The 14,463-nt window shown below is 38.1% G+C and overlaps 1 protein-coding gene and 1 pseudogene across 1 annotated transcript in view; one reads left to right on the forward strand and one right to left on the reverse strand.

The window, feature by feature from the left end:
• Positions 1-12,532, reverse strand: part of ETNK1 (ethanolamine kinase 1) — a 52,231-nt gene extending 39,699 nt beyond the window's left edge. Inside the window, exon 1 of the mRNA XM_016197397.2 lies at positions 12,288-12,532. Coding sequence (XP_016052883.1) covers positions 12,288-12,443 — 156 coding nt within the window. The 5' untranslated portion in view covers positions 12,444-12,532. The remainder of the gene's footprint in view (positions 1-12,287) is intronic.
• LOC148093891 (U6 spliceosomal RNA) lies at positions 6,993-7,092 on the forward strand (annotated as a pseudogene).
• Positions 12,533-14,463: the final 1,931 nt, after the last annotated feature.

The following is a 14,463-nucleotide window of genomic DNA, read 5'->3' on the forward strand; positions in this document are numbered from 1 at the left end:
CCAGAAAATATTTGTAATACATATGTCTTTGTGATACATTTGAGTCTTAAAAAAAGACTCCAATCTAGAACATATAAAGAACATCTATAAATGTTAAAAAAGAATCTAATAATTAGCAAAAGACTGAATAGGCACCTCAAAATAGAAGACATAGGCACCCAACACACAGAAAAAAAACAAACTAGTTATCACGAGAATGCAAATTAAATCCCAAATAAAATACCACTAATGCCCACCAGAATGATAAAAATAAAGACATATAATACCAGTTGTTGGTAAAGATGTAGCACAACTAAAACTCTCATATAATGCTATTAGGGGTATAAAATGGCACAACCACTTTGGAAAACTGAAAATATCTAGTAAAGCTGAAAATATATATGCCAGATGACCCAGCAAGCCTACTTCTAAGGATTCACCTAACAGAAATGGCTATTTATGTTTACCAAAAGATATATACAAGTATGTTCATAGCAGCATAATTTTAATAGTCAAAAACTAAAAATAACTCAAGTGTCCATTACAGGAGATAGATGTATATTCTTAAAAAGTCAGCCATGAGTAAAAACTATGAATAAATCTCTCAGACTTTGAGCATAAGCCAGACTGAAAAGAAAAAAAAAGCTTTTTACGTGATTCCATAAAAAAAATTCTACAGAGGCAAAACTATGATGTAAGAACTCAGGATAGAAGTAATCCTTGGTTGGGGAGAAATTATGAATAATAACTGCAAGGGAGTACAAAAAAAAATTCTGGGGTACTGTTTTCCCAAATCAGTTTCCAGACTTGGATACTTATTACATGGTAATAAGTATGGTTGCTTTGCATGAAAATACATCAGTTTCTACATATATGATTTGTGTGCTTTTTATTATGTATACTACACATCAACAAATTTACTTTTATTAGAAAGAGTTCAGACCAGGAGATTTAAGTACTTCCACTTAAATCTTTGTATTACCTTCAATTCATAGTAACCCTAGAGAAAATATCCTAAAGATCCAAGATCTTTTTTTTTTTTTAAACAAAGGTTTACTTTACTTATTTTTTAAATATGTTTTTATTGATTTCAGAGAGAGGAAGGGAGAGGGATAGAGAGATAGAAACATCAATGGTGAGAGTGTCACTGATCTGCTGCCTCCTGCATGCCCCCTACTGGGATCAAGCCCACAACCCAGGCATGTGCCCTGACCCAGAATTGAACTGTGACCTCCTGGTTAACAGGTCGATGCTCAACCACTGAGCCACACCTGGCTGGGCCTGTAAGGTTTTTAAAACCAAAAATATATAGGTACTTTGGCTTTAATATCTACCATATTATTTTAAAGATGGGATATAGATATAAGTATATACATATAGATAACCTCATATATATATATACACACACACACACACACACAGGCATACCTCAGAGATACTACAGATTTAGCAATTATCATAATAAAGCAAGTCACACAAAGTTTTTGGTTTCCCAGTGCACATAAAAGCTGTTTACACTATACTATAGCCTATTAAGTGTTCGATAACATTATGTCTGAAAGAACAATGTACATAACTTAATTTAAAAATACCACACTGCCAAAAAAATGCTATCCATCAACTGAGACTTCAGCAAGTCATAATCTTTTTACTGGTGGAGAGTCTTGCCTCAATGCTGATGGCTGCTAACTGATCAGGGTGGTGGGTGCTGAAGGCTGGAGTGGCTGTGGCAATTTTTTAAAGTAAGTGAAAGACGTGTAGCTCTTTCTTTCACTTGAACAATTAAATTGTATTAATTGGCCTAATTTCAATATTGTTGTGTCTAAGAGAAACGGGAGGCCCAAAGAGAGGAAGAGAGGTGGGGAACAGCTGGTTAGTGAAGCAGTCTCAATACATACATCATTTGTCCAGTAAGTTCACCATGTCATATGGCAGAGTCCATGACACCCCAAAATAATTACAATAGTAACAATAAAATAGTATCTTTGCTTAAAGTACAGTGAAACAAGGTATGCCTGTATATTAAATAAAATAAAATAAAATTTCTTAGTCTATTACATGCATTCTCAACAGAGATGGTATCATCACCAAAGGGGCAAAATCAGTTCTTGAAGAGCAAAAAAAACCCTAAGATATACAGTTGTTTGTAGCTCTCCAAAGCTCAAACCTACCTGACAACATCCTATTCTTTAATATTTAATTACTCCTGTTACATAGAAATGAATATAATTTAATTTTAATTAATTTACTTTTAACTTTCTCTTTAGAGATTAATTATAAAATGGTTTGAGAAACAGTGGCCTAGAACATAGATATTCAGTAAATGTTTGCTAATGTACAGACTGATTATAAAGTACTTTGGAAATTATCAATTTGTCGGATGAGAAAACTATGGCCTAGATAAGTTCTAATATTTATCCAAAGTTACACAGTAACCAATCAGGTTGAAAACCTGGTGTCATGACTCCTTTTCAAGGATACCAAGACCACCCTCAATTTTATAGGTTCACTAGTATGACCCTAGACTCACTGTAATAGTGTTAAAGGATTACTTGGGGAAAAAGAATAAGAAGAGGCCAAATCATCCATCGTATGAAACAGCAGGCATGTTGCCATCTGTTACAAAGGAGGTAAAAATAAATGACACCTACAAATGAAATCCAACACCAGAGGAGTTGAGTCATTCCACCACAATAAAGTGCAAAATAATGAGAAAGTGGCTAAATGCACAGTTCCTTGGCAGTTATTAACCATACTAACTAGAACAAAAAAGTAAAAACAGTTTTAGGGTGGATCCTGATGTACTGACTCAGATTCCAGCCCGTCCAATCCAACATCAGGCTGTTCATCTCAGAACTATCATAAAAGAGAGGAAGTTGTGCTGACCAGCAGGTAATTCCACTACAACCACTGTTGACCAAGATAATCCAGGTGTAGGGGACAAAAATGAGAACTACTTAACAAAGGGATGTAATATGAAGTTGTCTCATTTTTGGATCAATATAGCTAGCTCCCTGAAAAACCTTTATTAATATGGCTAATAAGAATGGTTAAGTTAGCCCTGGCCAGTGTGGCTCAGTTAGTTGGTCCAGTGCACTGAAAAGTTGCTGGTTCCACCGCGGGGCTCAGTCCCCAGTAGAGGGCGTGTAGGAGACAGTTGATTGATGTTTCTCTTATTGATGTTTCCCTGCCTCTCTCCCCTTCTCCCTTCCTCTGTCTCTAAAAATCAATTAAAGAAAGTATTTTTTTTTTTAAATGGTCAAGTTAGGAGCAGTCTATGGTTTGAAGACCATGGCATGGTTTGGGCTAATGCAGGACCCATAGCTCACTACTAAACAGGCCTAAATGGCTGAGATAAACACAAACACAAGTCTGTTAGCCTGATACGATAGAAGCAGCTAGAAAGTTTGTTTATTCTGAGGGGAATTGTCCTGCACTTCCTTTGCATGTAAAGTGGAATACTCCAGGTGAAGTGGATTATCTAGCTGCAGGCCATACCAGAATGGCCTGTATATGTATATATAGTGACCAAAATATTCGACCATTTAATATGCCCTGCCCCCAGGTCCTGGTGAACACTGTGATAAAGGTGGCTCCTTCTACATGGGTTACCACGTAACTTTATTATACCAACACAACAAAACTGTTCAGGATGTTATATTTAATTTGCTGTCTCAAGCTTCCTTTTAAGGATCATAGGGATAATACTAAGAAAATCAGAATTGTTCAAAAGAAAACAGAAAAGGGAGGGAGACAGCAAATCTATTTGTTCCAAAAGAGTGGAAGCTTTTAAAGGTTATTGAAAAACTGGATGAATAAAGCAGACATTGATAGGGCTGAAGCAAAAGTGGCGCAGTGGGTCGTATGGGAGGCAACCAATTGATGTCTCTCACATCGATGTTTCTCTCTCTCTCTCTCGCTCTCTCCCCCTCTCCCTTCCTCACTCTTTAAAAAAAATAAAAACATATCTTCCGGTGAGGATAAAAAAAAAAAAAAAAAGTTTTTAAATGGAGCATTATCAGAGGTTGGGTGCAATCTCTATTGGTTTCCCACCATTGAAGGGCCCCAAAAAAGTCCCAAACAAGGAAGCAGAGTTCTATTATGTAGTTATGGTCTAGAATGACCAATTAACTACTAAATTCAAATGAATGAGCTTCCTCAGGCCAATAAAACAGTAAAGACAAGTTTTGAATATTAAGATAATGGCTACTACTAGACAAGCCTAAGGAGCCTAAAAAGGTGGAAATTAATGCACACCCATTAACTGTTTAATGAAAGAAACTATTGGATTCCACCATCTTCCAAAAAAAAAAAAAAAGTAATGTAACAGCAAAATACCATCTTCATGTATCCAGCTGACAAAAATTTTTAAGTTTGGTATCAGGCCTTGGACAAGGTACAAAGAAAAAGATACTCTCCAACACTGTTTTGAGGATTACCAGACTGCCCTACAAATTTCAAACTTACCAGACTCCACAGCTGCATGAGCCAATTCCTTGAAATAATCATATATGAGAAACTGTTTCTCTGTACAACCCTGACTGACACACAGTTTTTAATCTTTTAATTCCATTAATGAGAATTTACGGATATACTTTTTAAAATTTTCATTCATTGATATATATGTATGTATAAGCAATCCACTGCAATACTGTTTTTAATATCTAAAAACAGAAACAATTCAATGTTGATTTAAAAATATGGGGCAGATTACATATATTAACATGGGAGGATGTCTAAGATATATTATTTTAAAAAGCAAGATACAGAGTAACTTAGTTATGTATACAAAATAAATATAATGGTACTTTTGATATTTATAAACATACTTGGATATGCGCTCTGGTAAATCCGTAATTTGCTATTTTTTTTTAGAAGTTCAAAGGAAACCATTCACAAAATTACCTATGGGGAGTATGACTTGGAATTGAGGAAGTTAGACTTTTCAGTTTTCATTTATATCCTTTTATGTGTTTTAAGTATTTTATTAAGGTCATGTATCATTTATATGTTTTAAACAAAATCAACAGATTTAGATAGAATGTCAGCCTTCTAATTTTCATATTTATACTCTTCAGAATTTTTTAAAAACTTCATTTAAAAATAAATGTGCCTGGGCTCAATCTCTGGCAGGAGGCATGCAAGAGGCAGCCTTTTGATGTTAGATGTTTCTCTCTCTCTCTCTCCCTCTCTCTCTCTCTCTAAAATCAATAAAAACATATTTTTAAAATATGCATTTTTCTGAATGTTTGTTGTATCTCACAAATTTTAAAAAGGTGATAAAAATTTACCTATTTATAACCCATTTGTATCAAAGAGTAAAATAACTCCTTATAAGACAAAATCATGAGATATATAACCTCTGACTCCTTAAGTATAGATTTCTATTACTTCCCTATCTTTGTCACTCACAGAAACAAAACAAAAACCTTAAGCTTCCCTCTTCCCTTACCTACAAGCAATTAACAAGTCCTGCACATTTATTTTCTGAAATGTCAAATCTGTCCCTTATTTCCGTCTCCAAGGCCACTGTCCTAATTAGGGTCCCAGCACCTCTCATCTGGACTAACAGTCTCTCCTAGATTCTTTCTCAAACATTCTTTAATACAATACACAGAAAGAAATATATTTATCATCTACTTCAGTACATAGATACTTTTATATAAAACTAAAACAAGCTTCACAGATCTTGGAAGGCTCTATGATATACCCTATCATCCCATTTTAATTCATCTAATTTAAAGTGTAGTGGTTTCCACCCACTATATTGATTTAGCATCCTATAGTGCGTGGTAACCACAAGTTTCAAAATCTATGTTCTAAGTAATCACTTATTCCCCAATTCAAAACATTTCCTTCAACCTATGCTGCCTATATTGTAGCCTAACACTACTCTAAAAAAAATACATGATATAACTCACCTACTGAAAAACATTCAACAGCTTCCCATTATATCTTACATAATAAAATACCACCTCCTTAATGAGGCACAAAACTTTCATATCTAACCACTCCCTTTCTCAAAAATCAATTTAACTTCCCCCCTTTTTTTAAATTCTCACCTAAGGATATTTTTTCATTGCTTTTTCAGAAAGAGTGGAAGAGAGAGACAGAGAGAGAGGAGAGAAACATCAACGTGAGACACACATCGATTAATTGGTTGCCTCCCACATGCGCCCCAACTGGGGAGTTGGGGATGAAGAGTGCAACTGAGGTACATGCCCTTGGCAAGAATCAAACTTGGGATCCCTTCAGTCTGAGGGCCAACACTCTAACCACTGAGCCAAACCAGCTAGGGCGAACTTCCTTTCTTGTTCACACTCCATTCTGCCCAAAATACTCACAGCCTAACTCTGCGAAAGTACTTTTCTTTACCCAGAAATGTTTCCCCATTCCATGTGATCATAACTTTCCTCAAAGTTCAGCTCAGGTATACTCCTCTATGAAACCTTCACTCCTACATTTTCCCATGCTTGCCTTCTGCTATAGTTAGTTGTACAAAGGAATGCTGCTAAAAATAAGCATTATGCCTAGTACAAAAAAATACATGTCAGAATTACTGAATTTTAGGGTCTTACAATTCTTTCAGCTCAAGTTTTTCAACTATAAGTGCAAGGAGGGGAGAGTGAGAGATGAGAGATGCAGGCATGTAATACTAAAACACGCTATGCATAATTTTATGTATTTGATTTAATTCTCAGGCTAGTCTATTAGTAGTAAAGTAGTATTAGTAGTAAAATTAGTATTAGTAGTAAAGTAGTAGTAGCAAAATTCTGTAATTCTATTTTCCATAGTCCATAGTAATCCCATTTCAGAGATTTTAAAAGGTGCCAAAAGTTACAAATGACTGGAATCAGGATGGAAACACCATCCTCTTCCACCACAATATGCTGAGGCCCCAAAGAGAGGAGAAGCGGTTTGCTCAGTCCAAGTAGAGAACTTAATACCTGAAAACAAACTAGCATATTAGGCTCCTGTCTTTTTATTCATATCTTAATAAAATACATGGGCGTACTTCCTTAGGCAGCACATATTAAAATTGGAACCATATAGAGATCAGCATGACCCCTGCCCAAGGATGACACACAAACTCATGAAGTGTTCCATATTAAAAAATAAATTTTATATATATATTTACACACACACACACACATATATATGGGAGCCTATCAAACATTATACATCTCTCTTAGCCATAGTCAATAGCCTTAGGTCCTACCATCCACTCAAATACCTTATTATTATAAAATACTGAAAACAAAGAGAAGGAATAAAGAACAGAAAACTGGACCTAACCATTGATGTTAAAAGTTATGTTAAACAAAAACAATGACCCCTTATATGTATCTATAGGACTCATTTATCCTTTTGGCACCCTTAATATATTATTACTTAAGTTTACCTAAGACTGTTCAGAAACTTCTATCACATAAAGGAACAAAGTCACCTTTATAAAATTGGGAATATTAATTATTAAATTAGAACACTAAAGGAGATAAAATTTAATAGAGCAACTATATATTCAGATTTTGGTTCCTCATTAAAATAAAAAAAATCTCAAATATCAATATTAAAAAGAGTTACAGATTTTTAATAGAATATTTCAGTATCTCAAACATAGGAGGAAGAAGGGAATATGAAAACTACTACAGCTACACAATCTAACACAAGTATTGGTTTCAAAGTCATTGTATGTATACAGTACTTTAAAAAAATAAAGAGGTTTCAAAACTATGCATTGAAAAACTTGTACTACAGCCCTGGCTGGTGTGGCTCAGTTGGTTGAGTGTCCTCCCATGCACCAAAAAGTCGCCAGTTCAATTCTCAATTCTGGTAGGGGCTTCGGGTCCAATCCTGGTGGGGGTGCATACAGGAGGCAACCAGTCAATGTTTCACTCTCACATCAATGTTTCTCTCTCCTTCCCTCTCTCTCTTTCATCCTCTCCATTCCTCTCTCTAAAAATCAATAAAGAAAAAGGAAAGTGTTTCAAAAAAATTTTAAAACTTGTACTACAGAACAGTATGCTTTTTAAGTGTTTTTGTGCAAACTTTACACATGAACAAAATTTGAATGTTCATTCCCAAAACACTATACTGTAATTATTTTCTTCCATTTGTATTGCACATCAGAGTGGAAATTTCAAATAACAGATGTACTGTTGTTTTTTTATTCAGGCATCCAATATATAGTAGGTGCTCAGCAGTGGTTAATAACTATCATGAGATAGCACTTATTTCATTTTCACAACCACCCTTTGAGGTAGAGCATTTGGATCCATTTTACAGCTAAGGAGAATGAGGCCTAGGAAAGTTAAGTAACTTGACCAAAATAACACATCTAGTCAAGTAAAAAGCCTATACTCAAAACCAGCACTATGTTCAAACTCCATGTTCTTCACCACTATGATATACTGTTTATTGAAAAATTAATATAAGTACTGTATAGCAACTGATCTCATTGAGACCTATAACAAGAATAAATATGCTAGCTTACCATGCCACAGAATAATTAAGGTCTTTCTATCCTATCAAGCCTTTCCCATCATCTACTATAGGTCCCAAGTTAAAAAAACAAAACAAAAAAACCTCAGAAGTTAGTGAAAACACATTGTTCAACATTGCAGAGAAAGATCCAGAGACAACATACCAGATTATTCCAAACAGTGATTCATCAACTTTTTTATTTTTATTGTATTCTATTTTTTTAATTTTATTGATTGATTGATTTGAGAGAGAGAGGAAGGGGGAGAGAGGCAGACATCAATTTGTTGTTCCACTTATTCACACATTCATTGGATGATTCTTGCATGTGCCCTGACCAGGGATTGAACCCACAGCCTTGGGGTATCGGGACAATGCTCTTAACAACTGAGCTACCCGGCCAGGGCCTTCATCAACTTTTCTGGAAGGAAAACAATTTTGAGAGTCGCCTGAGAATCATTCCATTGGGCCTAAAAGATCTCATTTGATTCCTTATTCCTTTTTCAAGGACTATCCAAAGAAATGAAGGTAAATAAAAACTGCACATCTTCATATAACATGGGTAGTTGTTACAGAACAAAATGAAAGCTGGAGTGAATCCCTTTTCTAAAATGTCACACGTGTAAAAAGTAATGCAAATTTATGTTCACGAGAACTTACAACAAAATCTTTTCATGGGCCAAAGTTTTTACTTTTAAGAAATTAATCTGCCAGGCCGGGCATGGCTCAGCGTTTGAGCGTCGACCTAGGATCCAGGAGATCAGGGTTCGATGCCCGGTCAGGGCACATGGCCGGGTTGTGGGCTTGATCAATGACTCTCTCATCATTGATGTTTCTGTCTCTCTCTCTCCCTCTCCTTTCCTCTCTCTGAAATCAATAAAGATATATTAAAAAAAAAAAAAAAGAAACTAATCTTACACAGAAATGGCTTCCCTGCCTTAACCATAATATACGAACATAAACTTTTCTTGATCAAAGAGCAATAATTCATAAGATGGGTTCTCATCCCAGAACTGCTACTTACGAATTGCAAGTTCAATTTCACTGACTATAAAATACATGTTAACAGTCTACATCTACCTCACAGGATTGTTATTAGGAGAATGCATGTGTAAGTGCTTTATAAACAGCAAAACATTATTAAATAGAAAGCACTGAAACTTAAATTGCTGTTTTAGATATTACACTACACAAAAGGCTCATCACCCCTTTTATACTTTATTATTTCATCTTGTACAAAAAGCAAAAAATTAAATTTGTTAAAACCCTATCTAAAATGAGATATATTGTTCCATGTGTCCTTAAGTTTTAAGCAAAGACCAGGCCTTCTATCATTTTGACTGCATCAAAGTCTTTTCGGCTTGCTTCTGAATTTTCTGATATGTTCTGAATAGTTCGGCTGGCAGGAGTAACTGCCAAGTAAAAAAATATATTACTAGAGTAAGCTTCTAAGGTACGTTTAAAGCATATTTTAAATCAAGTAAAAACTTCAGAAAAAAATCTTTGAGAAGAAAGGACTATATTACTGATACTGTTTTAATCTGTTGAGTACATGATACATATTTCCACTTCTAAAATGTGAGGTATGATTTTTATTTTTTACTTCAAAGAAAATAAAAGCAAATTTAAAAATATATATTCCCAATGAGATTTACTAATGAAATCCTGAAACATCATAAAAGCCAAGTTTGTAATGACCTAGAATGTGGAAGTCAAATCTAAATTGAGAGATGAAAAACCATTAATTCAGCTTGGTTGTCTCAGCTTCTGGATCAAAAGCTTTGCTTGCACATGGAGGAAATGTATTTCTGATCAACATCCCCAGAACAAAACAAGTAGTGGTACTTACCTTCACTTACAAATAAGTATATTAGAGGTTTGGATTTATGAGTCCAAAGTTGCTACATAGATAGAAGACAAGGATCAATCCCAAGTACTTTTTACCTATTTCCTGGCTTTACAGGAGGGAGGGAGGGAGGAAGGCCAGCTATGGACAGGGTGGCTCAGTTGGTTGGAGTGTCTTACCACAGAAAACGGTCTCAGGTTCAATTCCCCATCAGGGCACATATCCAGGTAGCAGGTCTGAACCTCTGATCTGGGTGTGCACAGGAGGCAACTGATGGATCAATGTTTCTCTCTCAATATCAATCTTTTTCTTTCTCTCTCTCTCTCTCTCTCTAATATTAAAAAAAAAGAGAGAGAGAAAGAAAGCATCTACTTAAATGGTTGTTTGGGGGATTAAATGATAAAAGATAGAGATCACCTAACCCAATTATTACTGTTCTACAGACAAACAGAGACTCCAGTCAGTCTTCAAAGCTTCAAACTTTAAAATCTCTGCTTAAAAAGTAACTAATTTGCCAGCACCAGAGTTTACCAGGAAGTAGCATGGCTGTAATTAATATCTGTTTAATTTATAACAGACTGACAGAATACAAATCATTTTAATAAACACAAAAATCTATAATAAACTATAAATAAGTTAATGAACAATGAACTAAAGAAGTCTGGGATATTAGTTTAAATTCTCCTTAATTAAAGGAAATACATCATTAATTTTTAAAAATCACACATGAAAATCGTTTGGATTCGCACTGTCCTACATAGCTGGCAAACAAACACTCCCTTAAAACTTCAAAATTTTTGTCTAACAATTTTTTTCCAAAACATTGGTCTTTTTAATGTGCTCAAAAACTCTTCTAGGCAATAAGAAGTGAAACTAACACTGGCGAAAGCTTGAGTGTCAGGAAGTGTTCTGGGCCCCAGGGCACTGTTCATGTTTTATTCATCTTTGTATAGGTGGCTACTTTAGCAAAGAATCTAAGATACTGTTAAGTCAGTAACACTGTTGAATAAATCAGTCAACAAAACAGGGCAGATGATTTGGCTACTTCAAGTGATGGTCTTAACATTACTGCTCAGATCTGAAACAAATCCCGAATATCCCAGCCTTTAAAATTACTTTGTGTTTGCAAGAAAAAAGGAGGCTCCTTTTTGTAAATAGTTCCTGAAACTCCAAGTTAGAAACAAATTAGTGTTCATAATAAATTTCACGCACGCTAAATCGTCACTTACTAGAAGTTACTAGAACACAGCTAGATTAGGAATTTGTCCTCCTGCTTTCTGTCGATCTCTGAATACAGAGGCTCAAGAAAAAGAAAGACTCACAAGACTCTGATCATTCTAACACCGGATGTTGTTAATTTCGCTAGGACTAAAAAAATTCCTTAATATCGATCCAAATAAAACAATGTGTGTAGTGCTGCCTAAGAACCCAATCTAGTAATACATGGCCTGGCTATTACTCTGGAACCGAGTACTCTCGCCAATCCGAGGATTTGAGAAGGTAAAACGCAGGGTGAGGCATCAATGGGAATAAACCGCCGGGGGAGGGGAGGAAAAGGAAAAGATCAGAGGGGATTAATTCCAGCGTTATTTGTGGAAGGAGGAGAGGGATGCTAGGGCCCGTCGGCGAGGACCCCTTACAAGCGGGTGGAAAAGGCCCATTTGGCACTTAGAACGGACCAGGGGGTGGGGGGAGGGGCGGCCAGCAACAGGAACCCCCCGGGCGTGGAATGGGATCGTCACTTACGTGGCCGCTTCTGGACACAGAAAATATGCCCTCAGGACTACTTTCACAAGCAATTGTGAAGAAGGGGGAGTGACCTTCCTCGGCGTGGGAAGGAAATACGCGGGGTCACTTCTCAAAGGGCTGAGGGAGATGTTCCCGTCGGTCCTCCCCGGTTGTCCAGGGATAGGAGGTATTGTGAAGACCCCAGGGCGGCGTCGGGGCTGTGAACCGCCGAGGGCTGAGGTGTGGGCGTTACCTGCAGGGTCACCTCCTGAGGGTCCCAGTGCGGCCGCAGGTGTTGCAGAAGGCTCAGGGCCCCTTCCCGGCAGCGCTGCTCCTCCTGATCCTGAACCGTGACGTCCAGCTTGGGCACCTCCGGGGAGCCGGACGGGACGTGGATGTAATTGGCCATGGCCCAGGCGACCGCAGAGACTACCACAACGACGACCGCGACGGCGACCACGAGAACGGCGGGCGCCGACAGACTGGTGGATCCTTCCGTCCCGGGGCGCCCTCGCGGGAGGGCTAGGGGCGCTCAAGCTGACGGGTGGGCAGTAGGAGAACGGCTGGAGGCAGCAGTCCGGCCGACCCGAGTCTGGACAGCAACTGAACTGAGCCCAGGCTGCTCTCGGGAAAAATTCCTTTCCTCTGCGTTCGACCGCCGGTGGCCGCGGAGCATGCCGGGACTGGCCTGACGCTGGCGTCACGCGCGGGGCGGGGCCTGCGCCCGCGTGAGGCGCCGAGGCCGACTCTCTAGCCGCCCGCACAATGGGCCCGCTGACGCGCGCTCGGGTCGGCGGCTGCTCTCAGACGCCCTCCGGGGCGCGCTGATAATCGGGAAAACGCCGGCTCCTCCTCCGGAATGGGCCTGCGCCCCGCCGAGACCCCAAAGGCAGTGAAGCTTTAGCTCACCTGCTCGGGAGGGCCTTGGGGTCTGGGTTGGAGCTGGGCTTTCTGGGAAGCAGGCACAGGCCCTGCGGTAACCCCGAGAGCCGCCTCTGACCGCGGCCTGAGCCTGGGGAGCGGGGTGCCTGGGTCGCGGCGATGGCAGAGCTGCCGGGCTCTGAGGGGCCCCGTGGTCGGGCTGGCGACTGAATTTACGCGGGACGTAGACTGAGATCGCGGTATACGGCACAAACAAGATACTCGGATTAGACGACGGCACTTCAAGATTTATTTTTAAGGTCAGATGTTTGACCATACTGAGAATTAGAGCCGGGGAAAACGGGTTATAGTCTGGAGCGAAGATGAAAGGCAGGGAAAGGAGAATAGTTACGAGGCTCAGCGCCTGAGTGGAGACGGCCGGATGCCCGTTTGATGGTATCCCTGAGCGGACCTTAAAATGCCTGCCTTAGGACTTGGACTCTGAGTCTTGCAGCAGCCATGCCCCCTGTTAGGGGAATGCTGGAAACTGGACAGCCCACACGTCATTCACTGGGACTTCCTGATTTTCCTTACGATTGGTGAAAGTGGGCTGAGATTTGACCTCTTAATCTATGTTTTTCCTGTAGCACTTAAGACATAGTGACATAGTGAATGGGTTTGTTAGAGGTAAATTAAATCACTAACTGGATTCAGCTTAATGAACATTCAAAATGTTTAATTACCTTATTAGCATGAGTTTACATTTTGATCGTTCAGAAAAACTTACCTTTGTAAATCACAAAGTAAATAGCTCACTGTCCGTAATGGTTAAGGGCATAAACTAAAAAGAGGGAATTCACTGACCATCTTGTAAAGACCCACACCAGAGTTTCTGTGCAAAGGACCCAGGCTCCGGCTGTGGCCGCCACATAATTTCATAGCAGAAAAATAAAGTGAATTAAGCCCCCCCCCCCAAAAAAAAAAGAGGGAAAAGAAAACACAGTTTTATGATACAGCAAGGAAGGAGATTTCATCATTTTCCAGACTAAGGCATATATATTTTTTTAAATCATGCACTACAAGAAATGCCAGATTATGTGTTTCTTTCAATTTGGGGAGAAATAATATATTAAAACTTTCACATTTCAGATAGTATCTCTTGTAATTTTGTGTAGTTTGTAAACTATTGACATTTTAAGAATTTTAAATCTTTTCAGTTGTAAAATGGTCTACTAGCAAATTATTTAAAAAAATATTTTGGGAACTGCACAAGTTTACAATTTTAAAGAAACATCCATTAACAATTATAAATAAAACAACTATTAGGTACCTAAGAAAAAAGGTTAACGAAAGATGTGCAAGACCTCTGCTGATGAAATTATATTAATGGAGAAGTAAACCATATTCATAAATAAGACAAGATACTTATAACAAAGATCTCAGTTTTACTGAACTAATCAATAAGTATATGCAATTACAATTACAATTTCAACAGGGTTTTTCACAGAATTTGTTGAAATGACATTAAAATTTATACCAAAACTTAAGATCCAAGAAAAGCTGCTATA

Source organism: Miniopterus natalensis, chromosome 2, assembly GCF_054644295.1.
Source record: "Miniopterus natalensis isolate mMinNat1 chromosome 2, mMinNat1.hap1, whole genome shotgun sequence".
Classification (NCBI taxonomy): Eukaryota; Metazoa; Chordata; class Mammalia; order Chiroptera; family Miniopteridae; genus Miniopterus; species Miniopterus natalensis.